At 46.3% G+C, this 20140-nt stretch overlaps 1 protein-coding gene across 1 annotated transcript; it reads left to right on the top strand.

Annotated features, from left to right (window-relative positions):
• The first annotated feature begins 1021 nt into the window (after positions 1–1021).
• On the top strand, positions 1022–14140 carry STX10 (syntaxin 10). The gene is made up of 8 exons (XM_083718321.1): positions 1022–1498; positions 5020–5189; positions 5835–5929; positions 6583–6645; positions 7429–7527; positions 9405–9511; positions 10325–10419; positions 12855–14140. Exons 1-8 carry the CDS (start codon positions 1464–1466, stop codon positions 12929–12931), a joined length of 741 nt encoding a protein of 246 aa, XP_083574447.1. The 5' UTR covers positions 1022–1463; the 3' UTR covers positions 12932–14140.
• The last annotated feature ends 6000 nt before the right edge of the window (positions 14141–20140 follow it).

The raw sequence follows: 20140 nt of genomic DNA, 5'->3' as shown, positions 1-20140 counted from the left end.
TATTAAAAACAAATATTGCCTGGATACGTTTTCTTTTTCGCACATAACACGGCCGTAGGTCTGTAAATACTTATCACTGAACTCCCGCGTGATCTAAATGTATTACCTTCTTCTCATAAACTCAACATGCCGTCCGTCCATGCACAACCATCTTTGCTGGGTCGCATGCAACCCGTTTGCACGTGCTCTGCGTTGTTCCCTCCACAGCCTCGCCGCATTGTCTTCACGCGCGCACAGCTCCCATCCCCAAGCATATTCCAAGCCTCCGCATTGATCTGTACACGATCCACTATGGCTAAGGGTCCTACACACATACATACTTACTTGGGAGTAAATTCCACTGAACTCAGCGGGACTTGCTTCTGAGTAGACATCGGTATATGTAAAATCGCGATCCTATACACACTCTAATCAAGAGGCAAGTTCCGATGAATGCAGCGGAATTTACTTATTAGTAAAATACGCGTCAGATCGGGCCCCGCATCCTAGGGAAGTCAGCAATGACTATCTTTAGCTGGTCTCGTATTACAAGCTGGCACGTTTTCCCTTACTCTTGCATCACGCCCGAGTCTCCGCAGGCGACCTTTCTTCCCCGCGGACTCTCTTTTCCTGCCCGATGCCTGGGCATGCGTTGGTCACGCTAACTATTACACCGAAATAAATTGCACAGAGTAATGCGGGGAGTACAAAGGAGCGCACTCCATTGTGACTTGAATCTAAGCACTGTTCCTGGTCCCTTAAACAACCGCCACCAACATGAATTAAAATCTGCACTTCACCCACAGGCAAGCACTGAAAACACACACACACACACACATATCAAGCAGGGACTTGCAAACCGCTCTGTAAGCCTCTTTGCAGGCGCCCTTACAGTGTGAATGAGTGGCTAGAGTGTAACCGATAAGGAGCTGCGGTTTGGAACCCACGCCCAAGGAGCGGAGCCCAAGATCTCAAACGCTCAGTTTGCAGGCGGAAAATGAATGAATCAGGAAGCCGGGCGGGGTGCGGCCTGCGCTATTTTAGGGCCGCGTTTCTTAGTAAGAGTGACGCATTTTCCAGCTCCAGGAAGCTGAGGCGGAGGAGGGTGGAGGAAAAGAAAGAAAGGAGGCCAAGAAAGAAATGCGAGGCTGCTCGAAGCTCCAGGGGAGATTCCTGATTGCTCTCGCCAAGCGCTCTCCTCCCTTCCCCCGGCTCCTCCCCAGGAAAGTCCGGCTCCACTTTCGCAGGGGAAGGGGTGGGGGAGGGAGCGAGCGCCGGGTTGGGCTGAGTTGAGAGAGGGCGGCCTGCTATTATTAGGAAAGAGGCGCCCGGAGTAAACGTGGCTGCTAAGCGGCTTCAGCTCAGGAAAGGAGGGAGGGACGGACAGGCTGGGACGCTTCGCTCATAGACTTATATGGTTTGGCCCCCATACGCTGCTCTCCGGCCGGCTGGGCTTTTCCTGAAGGCATCTCGACCGGTCAGCAATGTCTCTGGAGGACCCGTTCTTCGTGGTGAAAGGGTGAGTGGCAGCCACTCCCACGGCCGCCGCAAACTCCGTCTTTCCTCGCCCCTGGTGAGGATAGGCGCCGCAGCAAGGCAGCCTGGCCCCGCGTGGGTCTGCGAGCGTGGGAAGCGTCGGGTAACGCGGGGATGTGGAGGCGGGGCGGGGGCGAGAAGCTAGAGAACTCTGATTAGAAACCCGCCTCAGCTAAGGAACTTCGTCGAAACTCCGTTTATTAGCCGGTCCTAATAAAGGCACAGCCCTACTTCATTATTATTTTATTTTCCACCCTAATGGATCAAACTCTCACGAAAGCCGCCACAGGGTCACAGCAAAGCGGATTCATTTCAGCCTCGAAATTGGGACTCAATTTAGGGTTCTTGCTACAACACAGTTCATAAATTTTATGGACCGCTCATATTTGGGGAACTGTGGACATTACTAAAAAATTACTGCGCACAAATTTTCCACGATGGCAGAATCGTGTGTCTGAACGAGCTACAGCCCCCAAAGTAAGTCTCTGTGACAAGTAATCAGTTTCTGTAGCTAAGTATACTTACACACACACAGGATTAAAAAAGGAAGTTAGTTTGTAGAAATAGGGGTTTTTTTGTAAAGTATTTTGCTTGACACTTGCACTTTGAAAGAATTGCTGAGTAGGATAACAAGGGGTTATAATAACCACTGGGAATTAGTGGTGTTTTCCAGCTTCATATTTCATAATTAACAGACTATTCCCCAAAACCCTTGAATATACTTGGTTGCAATTTGTCCCTCGATCTCCTTCCTCATTTTGTCCTACTGATCTTGTGAATGGTGGGACTCTATATAATTTGCCAGCTTGAAGGAATACTGTTGAGTTTTGGCAGCTGGATCTCATAGATGGGAACAAGGAGATCTAGAGTTCTGTGCTTTGCTCTCTCTTTAAATCTACTGTTATTCATTTCACCACACTTATCCTCTGTGAACATTCCATTTTATAGCAGACATGGGAAACCTATGCTGCCCCCCCTGGGCAGATGTTGTTAGACTCCAGCTCCCATCAGCCTCAGTCGGCATGGCCAATGCCCAGGGATGCTGGGAGCTGTAGTCCAGCAGTATCAGGAGGGCCACACCTCTGCTTTATAATTGCAGTAGTTTTAACAGTGCCTTATCTCATTCACTGCCACAGTAGCCTTTCCAGTACAGTGGTACCTCGGGTTAAGTACTTAATTTGTTCCGGAGGTCTGTTCTTAACCTGAAGCACCACTTTAGCTAATGGGGCCTCCAGCTGCTGCCGCGCCGGAGCACGATTTCTGTTCTCATCCTGAAGCAAAGTTCTTAACCTGAAGTACTTGTTTCTGGGTTAGTGGAGTCTGTAACCTGAAGCGTATGTAACCCGAGGTACCACTATACTGTACAGAATTAGAAGGAATGGAACAGAAGTGGCTGGAAGAGATGGCAAGTTGTAGGCTACCTACAAGTTTGCATCTTTCAGACACCACTATTTGTTTCTGTCTTTTAATTTAAAATAAATAAATGAATAATGCAATACTGGGTAAACGCCATTAGCACCAACTTCTGGAATAATTCAGACACCTAGCAACAGAACCACTGGAATGTGGTACCCCCAGTTTGGAGGTTGATTGTACTGAAGCTGCTGGAAGGTCTAGGACAGGCATATAGGCAAACTCGGCCCTCCAGATGTTTTTGGGACTACAACTCCCATCATCCCTAGCTAACAGGCCAGTGGTCAGGGATGATGGGCATTGTAGTCCCAAAACATCTGGAGGGCCGAGTTTGCCTATGCCTGGTCTAGGACAACTCATAGCATCATGCTCCCCAGGGCTATCTTTTGGCAAAGGACATTTGTTAGGGGGACCAAAACTGTTTCAGTGCCAAATTAAGGCATGAAGCCAGACTGGAATGTGTCAAGATGATCAGTGACATCCAAATTTCCCTGGAGTTGAGAGACCCTCCCCCTCTCAAGCAGCCTGCCCCCAAATGGAAGTGCCCATGGGGTGCTCAAAGCATGGTTGCAGAAGTACTCCTCCGTATGAAGTATCCAACAATGAGATACTCACCCACTTACTTCTTAGTCTCCACATCACTCTTCTTAGTCTCCACATCAAAGGAGCTGACTTCAAGGTTTTAGGTTTGTATATATTTATTTGAGATGACCCGTTAGGTATCCTAGTGCAATTGTCAGACTGTCGTTTCCTGGAGTGCATGAGATGCCACTTGAGTTAATGAAGGTATCTTGCTTCTCATTAGATCCAACTTTCCCTGACCCAGTGCTCTCCAGGTATTGGTGGGACTGCAGCTCTTATAAGCTCCTGCCAACAAAGACAATAGTTATGAATGATGGGAGTTGTAATCCATCACCATCTGGAGGGCACTAGGTTGGGGAAGGCTGGACAGGAGGGATCATCAAAATGCATTTACCTGCTGAATGTGTGCAATATTCACATATATTTGTGCTAGGCTGTTGTGATCTAAAACAGGGCTGTAGCCTTGTTAGACTCTGGCTCCCATCATTTCTTACCATTGGCCAGGCTGACTGGGACTGGAGGGAGTTGGGAGCCCAGACCAGGAACATCCTTTTAGCCAGAGGTTTGCTAAATTAAAGGTAAAGGGACCCCTGACCATTAGGTCCAGTCGTGGCCGACTCTGGGGTTGCGGCGCTCATCTCGCTTTATTGGCCGAGGGAGCCGGCGTACAGCTTCGGGGTCATGTGGCCAGCATGACTAAGGCGCTTCTGGCGAACCAGAGCAGCCCATGGAAACGCCGTTTACCTTCCCACCAGTGTGGTACCTATTTATCTACTTGCACTTTGATGTGCTTTTGAACTGCTAGGTTGGCAGGAGCAGGGACCGAGTAATGGGAGCTCACCCCGTCGCGGGGATTCGAACTGCCGACCTTCTGATCGGCAAGTCCTAGGCTCTGTGGTTTAACCCACAGCGCCACCCACGTTCCACAGAGGTTTGCTACTACTGGACTAAAAGAATGAAGAACCACCAATTTTTTGTAAAACCTTTCTGCCAGGAGGCAAATCTTATCTGCCACCAGTGGTCCAGGGCACAGCTTTTTACAAGCCCAATTTCCTCTAGGGTAACTCATCTCTAGACACATGGAGGCTGGAGTACCATGTGGTTCTCCGGACAGCTATTCATACAGATTTTCACCTTCCGAACAGTCCTCTGAAGTGAACTGTTTTGTTTTTAATGCAACAATACCTCTCTCAGTGTAGAGATGCAGCTGCTTCGAGGGAGGAAACTTTGCCTTATGGGAGGCTCCCTGTCAGGTGGAACAGAGCTGCACAGCTTGCGGTTTGCCCACTTGAATGGACCCAATTGATGATATATGGGAACCCACCAGGGGTTTGGCAAACCTCTTACGCTTGTCACCTGCCTGCAGCTGCAGAAACAGAGCTGTCGCTACGCAAGGCCGGTGGGTGTTGTGTTCAGTCTGGTGGTCTCACGGCTTTGGCAGGAGAAATAGTCCTCTGTCCTGGCTCGCCCACCCCATCCCTGCCACTCTCTTGTATTTGTGTTCTGTAGGGAAGTTCAGAAAGCCGTAAATGCAGCACGTGGGCTCTATCAGCGCTGGTGTCAGCTGCTGCAGGAGACGCAGGTCATCAGCAAAGAGGAATTTGACTGGACTACTAATGAACTACGCAACAGCCTACGCAGCATCGACTGGGACCTGGAGGACCTGGAGGAAACCATATATATCCTTTTGAAGCTGGGGCTGGAACAGCGTCTGGGGGCGGGGGGTTGCCTCTCCAGGGAATTATGTTGCATCATTTTTTAAAGGCAGTGTCTGCTGCTAGGTTGGTAGCAGCAGGCAATAGCAGCCCCCCACCCCCATCCTGCTCTTTGCAGGGATATTTGCAAGAACTGGAAGGGGAGTAAACCCTTATTCAGTTACAAGAGAGAAGGCATTCTCAGCAGTAATTCCCCAATTTTATGGCATGCCCTAGCTGAAGAGGTTTATCTGGGGCCTATGTTGCCTTTTTGGCGCATGTCACCCAGAAAATTGTGACATACAGACAAAGAGAACTAGAGGGCCATATTTGGCCTCTGGACCAAAGGTCCCGTCCCCCCCAGTTTTAATGTTCTTTTCTCTTCTCTATCTGCTTATTATTTTATATTTTCCTATAAAGTGTAGTAGCGCACTGCCCTGAAATGAAAAATCGGATGTAGGGTGCCATATAAATTCTTTCTTAAATAAAATGAATTAATAAATAGGTAGCTTTCTGCTACAGACAGAGAGCATCTGGTAGGTTAAATGCAGCATTGGCCCACATGATATTTGTAACCAGGTAGCTCTGTCTGCTTTCTAACTCGGTGACTCAAACTTAACTCACGAACACGCATTGTGGAGTCAAACCCGCGCAAGTTCAAAATTGAGCCCTCTGAGGTTGCCACCCGGCGCACTTTTGTCACAGAGATGCGGGAATCAGTCAGGGTGAGTCGAATGTATGCCTTGTCACTCCTGCAGCATTTTGGCCTGTGCAGCATAAAACGCTTATTATATGGAACAGGAATAGTTCTGTTGCAGGGTTAGGGAGTCTGTGGCTCTCTGTGTTCTTGGACTCCCAACAACCCTCACCAGTAAGGTCAGTGGTCAGGGATGATGGTAATTGTGGTCTAATAACATCTGGAGGGACACAGCTTCTCCATCTGTGTGCTACGGTAAGTGAAATGTTGAGCGATGATTTGGAAGTGTTAACAAAAGTGTGTGGCTGGGGTGCTTTATTCTGAGAGAGAGAGAGGGTATTTTTAAAATTATTATTAAAAAAAGAAGGATCTAATTCCATACTCTAAACACCATACCACACTTGTAGCTGAAGCTGGGACAGTACTGCATTTTATATCCAATATTTTGACGCATCGGTGATCTACAAGGATGTCAACTCATGTGATCTTATTTATTTCCATATCCCTTGGACCCTATGAATTATCCATTTACCTTGGACCCTATGACTTAGGATGGGTTACAAGACAAGACTGTGTGCCTCTGCAAAAACCCACCCTTATTGTTGTTATTATTAGTGTACTCTTAAAGGCCATGGTCTCATCTGATTATATTCTCTTACTGCTTCCTTTTCTTGACTAAAGGAAATGCGAGATCACATATCCAGTCCGGCAGCACAGGCCTTTGCGGAGAGGAAAAACAGAGAGGTAAGCACATTTTTCCACCCTCACCACACCTCAGTGTTTTGCTGGAAATTTATTCCCTGTGAGGGAAAGAATTATAATTGGCAATGGCTAGGGTAGCTCTTTATCCCCGGTAGCATCCCCCATCCTGGTACCTCCAGAGTCTCCCACTCACTAAGTGGGCAGGGGTTGATGGGAATTGTAGTCCAGAACATATGAAGGGCACCAGGTTGGAGAAGGCTGGTCTAGAGCTTCTTTGCCACAAAGGAAATGGAGCTGGTCATCTAACCAAGGGTAAGGTCAGCTTTCTTCTGCAAGGCACAAATTGCCTGGATGAATGGTCTCTCTCTCTTTTTAAAGTGAAACATCCTTTGTCTCACTGTCAGTATCCTTGGAGTGTGGATTATAGTCCAGAGCTCTTATGAAATGCACTTGTTGATTCCCCCTTAAGGGAGTAGAACCACCTGAGAGCATCATCCATAATATTGCTTCTGATCTCAACCCCACATCTTTTAAGAGCCATTTAATTCTGGAATGCAGTGAAAAAGGTTCCTGATCTCCTTACCAGAGAAAGGCTCTTCCTAGGCCCTGAGTTCCACTTAATCCTCAGATTCTTCTACCCAGCTCACCGTCCCTCCTTCCCTCCCTCCCTCCCTCCCTCCCTCCCTCCCTCCCTTCCTTCCTTCCTTCCTTCCTTCCTTCCTTCCTTCCTTCCTTCCTTCCTTCCTTGTTTTGTCTCAGCTCTCCTGGGAGCACTAAGAATCCTGGGCTTGCTCAGATAGTGTCCCCCTTTTCCTCCCTCTGCAGTTGCTGGTGGGGAGCAGGGAACACTATGGGATGCTGGATGCAGAGGAACTGTCAACAGCTAATTCACATACTTTGGAAGAGCAGCAGTTGCATCAGAAGGTAAGAGCAGTGACAGTGAGCCACCCCAGTCCATCATTTTCACTGACATCCCTTCCTACAGAGACCTAACCGTGTCCTCTAGCTTGATACCTGCATTGAGAGAAATCTTGGGCTCTAGTGCAAAAGATGCTCACAGCATCTGTATACTCCCTGTTCCCTGTACCTCTCTCCTCTCCCCCAGCTGTGGGTTCAGTCACGTACAAGAGTGAAGAACCTGTGGTCCTCTGAATGTTGTTGGACTTCAACTCCCATCATCCTGGACAGCATAGTCAGCAGTCAGGGGCAATGGGCACTGTGGTTTAGCAACGTCTGGAGGCCACAGGGTCCCAATCCCTGGAATTGCTTTCTTCTTTCTTCCCTGTCAGACTACAGGTGACAGATATCCTTGAGTGGAGGTGAGGATAAATGCTTCCTGCCTCCCCTTCTTACAGTGAGTATGGTTTCAAACCCAAGCAGGAGGCAAGGCCCTCTGTTTCTCAGCAGGAGAATGGGATAATAATGGGTTAATCAAAAGGTTATCGTTAAGACAGTCAAGATAAGGAAACACATTATCCAGTCTTTGGGATGACTTACAGTAGGCTAGAAATCAAATTGTTCCATGTTTATTCAGAACCAAAGCAAACCTCTTTTCCCACTCTGGTCTCCTCCCAAATGGCCATTTCAATATATTCACAGGGACTGGCAGTGCCAGATTAAACTCTGTGGAGGCCCCCTATGCAAATTATCTCCTAATACATTTTTGTAATTTTCTTTCAAGATAGAATCAATATTATTTTTATCCATTGTCTTGGGGCCCCTAAAAGATGTGGGGCCCTTAGGCCACTGCCTACTCTGCCTATTTGGTAATCTGGCACTGGGGGCTGGCCAGGCTCTGAGGAGTGACCGGAAGCGGTGGTGGGACCAGAGGCTGATCTTGGGGAAGTGGGTAGTGGTTTATGTGGTTGTGGGCCTTCAGCGAGGCAGGAGCCTGAGCTGGAGGATGGAGAGGGGTCTGAGCAGTCAAAGACAGTGGAAGGACAGGACGAGCCAGAAACTGAGGGAGAGACAGTGCCTGAAGGGAAGAGGCCAGCAGACTCCCCTCCACACCCTTCCCCACTGTCCCCCAGGACCAGGAGGAGCTTGAAGAGGCAGGCACAGTGACAACTTCAGTGTAGGACAAGTCACAGGCTGCTTGTGCTCACACCATCAGATGAAGGTACTTAAGTTTGGGGTCTAGGCCTGGCCACCTGTCCAACAGTCCAACTTGGAGTGCAAGCCTGAGGAGAGACACCAGCTACCTAGCCACCAGAAGTGTGTGTGTGTGTGTGTGTGCATGTTCAGTGCGCCTCAGGAGCTGTAATTCTTTGTCAATAAAGAATTAAACATTTGTCCTCCTTGGACTGGGTGTGTTCAGGAGGACATCTATTGAGCAAGTACCAGAGGCCTTTCTTTTCTTGCTAAATGAAGATGAGCCCCATAACCTTGTTGTTCAGGTGCTGGATTCTTTGACAAAACATTAATGTGACAGTCAAGATCCTGAGGGCTGACTTCTGTGAAGGGATATTAACCTGTAAAGGCATTCGCTAGTTTCAGTTTTTCAAGATTGCTGTTGAAATGAGTTTTGATCCCATTTGCCTAAATGCACACAAAAAGATGGACATTTATGGGTCATATGTGGGGCGTCAGAAGTGACAGTATGGCTGCCTAACTCCCAGAGTTGCTGCTCCAGCTTGGTCCTCATTTCCCTTCACCTTGAAGGCCAGCGTCCAGTTGAGGCTGAGACTTCTTTGTACAACATATTGTTGTATTGTGGGCAGGAACCCTCTTAGTTTCTCTTTGCTTTGAGTTCTAACAGACTCCCCCGCTGATGTCTTGCATTCTCGCTTTCTCCTTGACAGCTGATCATTGAGGAGCAGGATGAGCAGCTGGAGCTCGTCTCTGGCAGCATTCGAGTGTTGAAGCACATGTCGAGTCGGGTCGGAGAAGAGCTGGATGAGCAGACTGTGTGAGTTCAGGTAGTGTGGGGTGTGCGTGTGTGCTGATGTATTGCAACACTCCTATCTTGCTCTTTAGACAAACCTTGCAAGCAGCAAAGGGGACGGCCCATTAGCAGGTTGGGCCTGGATAAAATGGCAGCAGACTAGTCCCAAGGCCGCTGCTAGATCAGAAAAGAGGATCCAGAACCTTTGTCTACCTAGAACTGTGGTGGCCACTCATTTCTACCAGATTCAGGAAGGACTCGAGTTTCAGAGACATGAGCACAGGATGCTCCTGTACCTGTGTGAGCCCCCGATAGGGGCTAAGAGTGCTTTACCCTCTCCCTCCCGCCCTTCTTCAGCAGGAACGGATTTCTTTGCCAGAGGGCCCCCCTCCCATTGCTGTGCACTTCCACTGCCCAACCCCATTTTCTGGGTGAGCATCACAAGGAGAGCACATGGCCAGAACCTCTGTTGCTGTTCACTCTGCCAGGGAGCAAGTTAAGAAACCCTTTTCCTTGCATCTTGGCTTGGCAGAGGGGAGCACCCTTGTGTTTATTAAGGCTGGTTATTGGGATCAGGGATTATGCTTGGAACAGATTGGACCTCTGGCTCCCAGTTGTGTATCCCATTACTAGAAAATGCTGGTGTAGCTTGAATGAGTAGATTCTGAACTCTCTTGGCAGGGAAGATACCCCTAAAAGAAAACTGCTTGCAACCTGCCGGCATTCCTGGCTGACATTTTTGTGGGGTGGAGGCAAGACTCAGAAGCTCTTATTGGGAGAGGGTTGCCCTGTGGACAGTTGGCACTTGCATTGACAATGCCTATGCTGGCCTTTCAGGATGCTGGAAGACTTTGCCCACGAGATGGACAGCACTCACAGCCGCATGGATGGCATGCTCAAAAAAATGGCCAGAGTCTCCCATATGGCAAGCGGTAAGAAACAGCTCTCTGTTCCAGAACTACTTTGGTACAAGGGAGATTTTACTCCTCCGCACCCCGATAACCTAATTCCCCAGACTTCTTGTAATTGCTTTCTTTTGCCCATCAATTTTGCTCAGGGTTTGGCATCAAGTAACTGAAGGTGTTGGTTTAGGAATCAGGATGCTTGCCTTCTCCCATAAAAGAATAGCAAATGTTATTATTTTAGTGGTGGGGAATGTTTCTCACCCTGAGGGCTGCCTTCCTTTGTGGATAATCTGCTTGGAGCCGCAGTGGGGTAGCCAGGAAGCAGCACCACAGCAGATTCTTACCTTTTGTACAGTAGACTAATTCCAGCTTTGCAAATGTCAGATAATTTTACACATACTCACCATCCAGGCAGGCGAGAAGCAGTAGAGTCCAGGAACATATTCAGTCAGCCAAGACAGGACTAGTGAGGGGTGTGGCCTCAGGAGAGGGATGTGGCCTGGTAAAAGTCCCAGTGGCCAGGTAGAGAGGCCTTAGCTTCCTCACCCTGCCTTCATCACCATAAACATCACCACAGGCAAAGGCAACCTGGCTTCCACAAAAGTATTCTGTGTTTCACAACTGTGAATTTCTGCCCCTTTTCGTCTGCCTCTTGCCAAAACTTCCAGCACACCCCCTGCCTCTTTCCTCTACAGCCAGATTGACCCATTTGTTTGCTGGTGGGTGGTGGTGCAGGTGGAACAATTGAGCTTAGTATTCACTTTGGAGGCAGTTTTTGCTGCCTTCCTCTCTTAATCAAAGGAGCATTTGGCATCACTGCTGAGACTCAGCAAGGCAGATTCATCACAGGAGATCTGGAGTACGTGCATATGTGTGAAATAGAATGGCAATTAAAAGAATGATGTAATGGTATAAAAACCTGAACATTCTGGTTGGGCCAGTGTTGCATCTCCATTTCTACTGCTGGCTCTCAGCACAAGTCCCTAGAGTAACAGATGCAAAAGCAGGTTAAAACCATTTTTTTCCTGGCAGGAGTGCCACTACAGTGTCATTTAGTGCTCTTGTTTCTGGCTTACAAAGAGCAGGCAGTTGCACACAGGAATGCAGCTTCCCGAGTCAGATCCTTTGTCTACCTAGCTTGGTATTGTGAATGCCAACTAGCATCAGCTCTCCAGACACTCCCAGCCTTACCTGGAGAGGCTGGGGACTGAGCCAGAGATCTTCTGCATGCAGATCTCTTAAGTTGCAGCCCTTCCTCCATGGGTGAGGCAGGCAGGAATTCAAGCTCCACTGTATGGCATAAACAGGCCTGCAGTGTCTCTCCATGCTGCCCCACCTCTTGACCAAGAGTGCTACAGATGTTAGCTACCTGTGTCCAGTGCTGGAAATTCCCGTTGTTCTAGGCGCATTTTGGACCGCGAATTTCATTCGTGCTAGCAGTTTCTGAGCTCTGGGCGCAGTACTGTGTCTAAGATTTCAGATTAAAATGGCAGTGTGGAAAGGACCCTTTTCTGCCTCCCCACTTCCAGCTACTCTCTGAAGACTGGAGAAGAGACCCTCTCAATAAGATTAGGGAGGTGGGCAGGGGAAAGACTAGACCCTGTGAAAAATGAACATAATATTTTAGCTGCAGTTCATTCCTTTTAAGCTTTGTATTCTTATTATTTAAAAAGTGTTCCTAGACATTCGCATCTGCACACACACACAGATACCGGAAATCATGTCTGCTCATGTCAAATGCTGAAAATAGCTTCTGCGCAGGTGTGCTTTTTGGCATCTGGGCATGCGCAAAGCGATTTCAGGCACCATGAACATGCGCAGATGTGATTTCTGGTGTTGCACTGCACCAGTCCGGCTCACACACGATCTCCTTGGGGGTGGTCCCGCCCATGGCCAGTAAACCTTGCTGACCCCTGGATTAATGATTAATCCAACAAAATAGATTAGGTCTCCACACTATGGTGTTTTAATCTGGGAACAGACCACCCAACATCATTTCCTCGAATGTTCACTTGAGCTCTTTCTACTTGTGGTCTTCCAAGGATGATTCTTGCACCTGTATCCATCATGCTTGGAGTGCAGGCCAGTGGGATGGGGCACGTGGTTCAGAGGGTTAGAATATGGTTCAAATTGCGGCATCTTACGTGCTTTAAATTAATTCTGTTTAAGGCAGGGCTGGAGAACCCATAGCTTTCCAGATGTTCTTGTACTACGGCTCCTATGATCCCTGACCATTGGCTATGCTATCTGGAGCTGATGGAAGCCAGAGTCCAACAAGATGTGGAGGGCCACAGGTTCCTCATCCCTGTCTTAAAGGATCCCTTCTAACTGTTTTTGCTTATTTGCAATGTCAGACCCCTCACTGTGGTGGAAGGGCTGGTGGGTTCTTAACAGGATTGGCCTTCTTGCATTTACCGGTAACACCATTTCCCCCTGTATTTTCTCTTCTCGCACTCCATCAGAACGGCGTCAGTGGTGCATCATCGGCCTGTTGCTCGTTGTCATGGTGGTAGTGCTGGTTCTTATCTTTGCTCTGTGATCAAACGGCAGAACGGACATGGGGGAAGGGGGGCATGGAACCAATCCCATCCCTGTCAAGTGGAACACCGGGGCCTTGTATCCTGTGTGGGATCGGTGCGAAGCTTTCTCCAAAGGTGAAAAGGAAGCAAGTCCATTTAATCAGGTGGAATGATGGATTTCCAAATGGGCTGCTCTCCCTTTCAGTCAGACTTTGCTCCTAATTGTTTAAGGCTGCAGAATTGTGAAAAAGGAGGACTGGGTTCTGGAGCTTAGGAAATCTCCCCCTTTTGTGTGTGCCAAGGTGAAATTATAGACAGACAGATGTGCCTGATAAATGTGGAAGCCATATTGCATATGCGGTTTGTTACCCATTTTGCAAGTAGATGCAGCAGTGTCAGTTTCCTTTCCCCCACCGAGTAGCCTTTTCTCCTCATCTCCAGCAGCCAAAGAGGAAGAACATGGTCCCAGCTGACTATTTTTGCTGCCATTATAGGTTCTTATTCTTCATGCCACCTCTGAACGGGCGCAAGATTGCTGCACATTTAATGTGCCTGCTGAAGAAGCACAATTGACTAAGCCATCGGTTGTGTTTTACCTCAGCCAGTAGCAGATGGATATTGTGAACAGACGGGGTAGGACAAAGGCCTCGCTTCCTTTTTAAAGGGCAGAATTGCTCAGAGTTGAGAACAGGCCAAAGCCATCTCACTGCATTAAGTGCCAAGAAAGGGATTTTGCTTCGTGGAACTGGCAACATCACCCCAAAGCTCCTTCTCTTACCGTGAGGCCAGCCGTCCAACAGAAACAGGGAGCAAAATGTCAGAATCTCATCACCCAAATCCCTCAGGCCTCAGTGCTGTGCTTCAGGTTGCAAGTGGTGCCAATACTTCTGGGGTGCTGCCAAGCACTTCAAGAAAACTGGTTTCCAGACACCCAGTCAGCTCAATCCCTTTCAGTTATATGGTAAACAAACCTTCTCCCCTTAGGTCTAAATCCCTGCCAAGGACACACTGTCTATGCTGATATAAAGAGGCTACTTTCAGCCAAGCCCAAGTAACTCAGTAGCCTGATGTGGAGAAGAACAGTCCTTTCTATGAGGCAGCCCTGCTGTCACATGCACTCAGAAGCCATTCTGTTTCTATTGTGAAGTATTATTAAAAGGTACCAGAACAAGCTTTTTAGTTCTTCCAAGAAAAAAAATAAAAGTTTTTATACTTCTATTTAATGCAAACTTTGGTTCTGGAATGTTGCTGTGAGAAGGGAGTGGTGATATTTACATACCCCAAAATGTGAAAACAAGAGCAGCAATGGCGATCCCGATGATGTCAGATTGTCACTGTCATCCCTGACTGCCGGACACTGAAGACCAACAAAATATGAAGCAACAGAAATTCCCCACCTCTGAACTAGAAGAGAACCCTACTTTGATCTAACTAGTCTAGAATTCTGTCTTCAACTGTGGCCGGCCAGCCACAGAAGTTATTTGAAGCTAGGGATCTAATGGACTTTGAACGCACTCTCAGTCACTCTTATTGAATTGTGGGGGCATTATTTAAGATGATTCTTAACTGATTGCCTAAAGCTCAAGGCTGTGATCACATTGTATTCCAAGCAACCGAGTAATTTCTCGCTTGTCTCTACCATTTGCAGCAGTACAACCCTTGTATCATGTCCTCCCTCCCCGAGTGTCTTGCTGTGCAGTTTGCAGGCTAATCTGATGTAGTTCAATCTGTGTTCAGTGGGGCTTAGTCCCAGGGAACTGTGCACAGCAATTTAATCGGAGCCAGTCTTTTCAGTAGAGTAATAGAAATTCAACATGTTCTGCTGAACTCAAGAAAAGATAAATATGCTAATCAAATGATGCTCGGTTTTGCAAACATTTATGCTGTGGCTTAAGGAATGCTTTGTCTAGTCCAGAGGTGAGGAACTGGTGGCCCTCCCAATGTTGCTGGAGTACAACTCTCATCAGCCTTCACCATTGGCCATGCTGATAAGCTGAATGAACAACATATGGAGGGCAACCAGTTGCCCATCTGTACTCTAGTATAGGGGAGTTGAAGAGCAAGATACGAAATTTAATGAATCACACAAACATGAATCTCAGTCATATTTGTTTTGTATAATGGGGTTGCTTAATTTGGAAATAGAAGTTACTTAGCCTGATGGATCCACAGAAATGCTCCAAAGCTTAGATACCTACCTTAAGCAAATCCGGTCTGTTTTTAATTTCAGCAAGGCTGCTCCATGATAAACTCCCCAGGGAATAATCAAGCTTACAAATGAAATGGTCAGGCACGCAACTGTTACAAACTTTTTTTTATTATTAACATTTCTGAATTCCTTTTTTTATTTTTAATCTTTACAGTAGTTAATGTGCAATTTCTTGATACTCTCAGGTCACAGGGATGAGGGAGTCACAAAATTTTTCTTGGCACTTATAACACAGAACAAATACTGGCATTATCCAGGGGCAAAGAGGTGGGCTTTACGGTGAAAAGCAGGGGGTGCTGAGGGAGCTGGGGTGGGGCGGGCGGGGGAAAGGGGGAGGATGCTTTTGTTATTTCATTTTAAAGGATCTGTTTTCCTCTCTGAGAGGGTTTTACAAGGGGCAAGGGAGGGAGAGGGGCTGATATTGGAGTAGCTGCTTGCATCAACCCAAAGCGCCTGGAAGGGGGAAGAGAGAAAAGTCCATGCTGCATCTGCACAGAGGTTACATAATCAGGCTTTGTTAGTGCTTTTCAGTGTACATTTTTTTGTCCTTTTTTATAAAATTGTTTGCTCTAGTTTAGAAAAAAAGAAGAAGAACCCAACAAAAGCAAAAAATAAAAGATGGACCAAAAAGTGGATACAACAAAAGACAGAAGAAGGCCTCATTCCCTTCGCCCCATCGTGGGATTATTCCCATTTCCAACAGAAAGCCTGCCCAAGATACAAATAGACCATGGGGGGCGGGGAGAATTATTCAGCTGGCTAGAAGGAACCTCAGAGAAAGATTATAACATTTTGAGTCCAAGTGATCCTCAGAGACCCTCTAATATAGGTAATTCTTGAGTTTCCTCTGCTGCAGGGCATTTATGCTGGATCTCGCCATTCTGTTACATCTCCAGATAATATCCATGAGGCTAGACAGTGCCATTTCAATTGCCTCAGAGTGGGTCTCCCCAGGATTCTACATACCCAGAATTCCAAAAAGCACAGCCCCAATCGGTCATAACGTATGTCCAGACATTCCTCTTCCAGTGTCCCTTTGTTTTTGAAATTTAGATCTGGCAGTCCTACCAACACAGCTCACAACACAGAGAAACAGGATAGGATTCTTCAAGGTTAGTAGCTACTTTGGGCCAACTCTCCTAAATATGCCAAGCCTCCTGGTGAGAAAATGTACAACTCTTATCTTTTTGGCCTAGGGGATGCCCTAAGCCTAACCTGATTTTTTAAAAAACAACAACCCTTTTGCATGCAGACAAATGCTGCAAGAAGTTAGTCTGCTTCATGTTCCAGTGTAAATAAAATTGCTCACCTAAGTTCAGCCAAATGACATTCAGGATAAAGGTAAAGGACCCCTGAACGGTTAAGTCGAGTCAAAGGTGACTATGGGGTGTGGCGCTCATCTCGCTTTTCAGGCCAAGGGAGCTGGTGTTTATCCACAGAGAGCTTTCCAGGTCATGTGGCCAGCATGACTAAACCGCTTCTGGCACAATGGAACACTGACAGAAACCAGAGCGCATGGAAACACCGTTTACCTTCCCGCCCCAACGGTACCTATTTCTCTACTTGCACTGGTGTGCTTTCGAACTGCTATGTTGGCAGAAGCTGGGACAGAGCAACGGGAGCTCACCCCATCACCTAGATCTGAACCGGTGATCTTCTGATCAGCAAGCCCAAGAAGCTCAGTGGTCAAATACAGAGTCACCATTAGTCCATCAAGCTAAATTTTGTCTGTGCTGCCATCCCCAGCCCTACCTGAAAATGCCAAAGATTGAACTTGCATGCAAATCACTTGTTCTACCTCTGACCTATGACTCTTCCCCCAAGCGTCCTTGTAATTTCCATGCACACTTCTGTCCATATCTAAACAGCTTTATGTTAGGAAGAAGGATCAAGAAGGTACTCAGATCAGTTACATAATAACTTACTGGTTTGATTGAACACTTACTTTCTACAGATGTTTCCAAACTCCAACAGTAGGTTAAAAAGTGTTCTTTCCAAAGCTCTGGAATCAAACCTTGTGGCTGATATACAAAAGGTAAAACTCAAACTTTGCTGACTGACCGCTTGCATTTGCAACACCCGGATGATATAAAATGACCACCACCTGCATCTGTCTTGCAAAAAAGGCATGAGAGAGGGGAGGGAATTTAGGCAGAATAAAAGAGCTGTAGAAATGAGCAAGAATGTGAAGTTTCTTTGTCTGTCCCATCTCAGTTTGATCGCAATGCCATTCGGTTACTTGCAACAAGACATGGTAATCATTTCAAGATAACGGATGCAAAACTGGGAATAGCGTTGGGATAAGGAAAAAGCAAATATAGTCGTACCTTGGATCTCGAATGCCATGTGACTTGAATGTTTTGGCTCCCAAACACCACAAACCCAGAAGTGAGTGTTTGCAACTGGTTTGCAAACAATCTTTGGAAGCCAAACATCCGACGGGGCTTCCGATTGGCTGCAGGAAGCTCCTGCAGCCAATCAGAAGCCATGCCTTGGTTGTTGAACGTTTTTGGAAGTCAAATGGACTTCTGGAACAGATTCTGTTCAACAACCAAGGTACGACTGTATGAAAACTTAGAAAAGCTAATGGAAAGCAGTCAAAGCAAGCAAACAAGCTTCCATTCTCATGATGCAGCAGCAAAGTATGTCTTCCACTCTATATACATGCAGCAGATGATGGTATGTTCAGTCTTGGCTTAGGTTTGGCCTTCTCATACACATGGTAAAGAAAGTGCATTTGGCCTAGTCATAAAGATCAGTTTTAGCTGTGTACCCTAAAATGTAAGCCATGAAATGCATTCCAGCTGGAAGGTTAAAAAAACAATTTTTGGTGAGTTACTAGTCGGGGAGGCGGCATTAACAAGAAGCATAATTTATGACTGACCAGTCATTCCAGAGATGAGAGTTTGAAACAACATTTTATGTTGCTTCAAACAATGGCTTGTTCTTTAACAGGGTTCAAAGTGAGATTTGGGGGCTTGTCCTGCTTTGATATGATCTAGTTTCTACCATCCACCCAGAAGTCTTTTTCTTCTTCAGGGGAAAAAAAAAAATCAAGCTTAACGATGTAGCCCCACCACAGTGTTTTTTTAAAGAGTGCTTCTTCCAATGATGGTCTTACGTGAAGGTCACGGAGAAAAGTAGGCACACAAGGACTAGTATGTGAAGAGGAACATATGAAAGCATTCTAGCCTCTTTCACCACATTTACTTAGAATTTCAGAGTAATTTCCAAACCAAATATAAGCCACCCAACCTTCACTTCTCCAACTTGATTCTTTAGAGAGAGAGTGAGTTCCATTACAAATTCCAGTTCCGCCATCACTGGGAGAGAGGAGAGGGAAATCTATCTGAACTTGTACAATTTAGAACTTAAAGGTCAAATGGGAGAGGTTTGGTGGGTTGGGGGAGAAAGTAAGAGAAGAGAGTATGATGCACATCAGTCAGCCAGTGTAATGATGTGTGTATATATTATATATATATGAGTAACAGAGTCAATGACCAGGCATTTGGAGGAGAGGGACTTGGGCCATATGCAACTGGAGTTGAGTGCAACTGGTAACTTCATAACCCCATAACAAATGGTGGCCTCATGTGCATTAAATTATTCACCCAGCTATTCAGCAACACTTAGATGAACATGCAGGTGTGCATCCAGGGGCAATGTATATGTATAGTTGCTACACATGTGGTTCTTTTTTTCTGGATTAGGTTGACAGATGCTTTGCAACCAAGCTGATATCTTATTTTGTTCCATGTTCATATTCAGCATGACTTAGAACAAGGCCAATCCTCAAGGGAAATCTCATTAAATTTCCCTTCTAGAACTATCTGAGAAATCAGATTAAGAAAATTAGAATGAGATTGCCACTTTCTGTGTAGTGAATATCTATGTTTTTAAATGTTACTTTTCCATCAACTTTTTCAGGGAAAAGTACAAGGGTAAAATGAGTGAGCTTAAGTACATACATGACCATATAATGCAATGGAAAAATAGGGCATGCTGGGTGATAAAATAACCCTTTCCTGTTTAAAAGCAGCTAGTGGGGAAGGAGAAGAAATGACCTGAAAGAAAGCGAGAACTTAGTGTTATGTCAGAATTGTGTCAATGCCAACATTTATGCTTTCAGATCTTGGCAAAATGTGATCCATTCCTTCAAGTGTAGTGCAAATGCTGACACAGTCACCAGCTAGCGTGTGGCTACATCACTAAATAAACCCAGTTTACCATGGGTTTCCACCAACGGAGGCACTGGAATGGCAATTCTGGGGAAGACTGAAAAAGAATATTCTCAGCAAAATCATAAAAATACAATTCCCATGATTTCCCTGGAGAAGTCGTGTCATTTAAAGCAGTATAAACCTGACCTAGGTTTGAAATGTAGATCTGCCTACGGTAAGTTTAGATAATTGCCAGCCCTTTTTATTTAAAAACAAACAAACAAACAACCATTTCACAGCGAGTGAAATACAACTGTGCTGGGCCAACACAGAGCAAATGGGGAATGCTACGCATCCAGCCTCCTGGACTTGAGCTCAGTCTCCTGCCGCCAAAGGCAAAATGAGTGCTCATTTAAACAGTACTTCCTTTTAACATATTCACGTGTCTGTCTCCCTCCAGTGGAAGGAAAGGATAATGTCCTGCTTTTAGTATCAAATAACTCATTAAAGAAACAACAGCTAAGACTGCCAACTGTGCAGACAAAAGAAAGCCAAAAATATGCCCTGAAGTAGAAGCCAAGTCCTTTCTATGATGAAGCAACGTTGTAGGACATAAAAAATGGATGCATGCCATCTTAGTATTTCAAAAGCCATACTCTATTGTACATAACTTTTCAGTCATGCAGCTGGTTGGTGGCCATTTTGTCAAGTTACCTAAGGAGAGTTCTGACCAAGATATCGAGAGCCAAAATGTATCCTTGCAGTGCATGTCTACTCAGAAGTATATCCCACTCAGTTCAACGGCACTCACTTCCCAGTTACGTATGCTTAGGATTGCATCCTTAGTGTTGCAAATGTTT

Source organism: Podarcis gaigeae (assembly GCF_964106915.1).
Source record: "Podarcis gaigeae genome assembly, chromosome: 2".
NCBI lineage: Eukaryota > Metazoa > Chordata > Lepidosauria > Squamata > Lacertidae > Podarcis > Podarcis gaigeae.
The sequence above is the reverse complement of the archived record's forward strand: the minus strand, read 5'-3'. Positions and strand labels throughout refer to the sequence as shown.

What these genes read in the sequence shown, in the direction of transcription:
- STX10 (XM_083718321.1), top strand. Translation starts at nt 1,464, where the DNA reads ATGTCTCTGGAGGACCCGTTCTTCGTGGTGAAAGG. An exon ending in AGATGCGGGAATCAGTCAGG is followed by an intron (nt 5,930 to 6,582) that starts GTGAGTCGAATG and finishes TCTTGACTAAAG; the next exon opens with GAAATGCGAGATCACATATC. An exon ending in GAGCTGGATGAGCAGACTGT is followed by an intron (nt 9,512 to 10,324) that starts GTGAGTTCAGGT and finishes CTGGCCTTTCAG; the next exon opens with GATGCTGGAAGACTTTGCCC.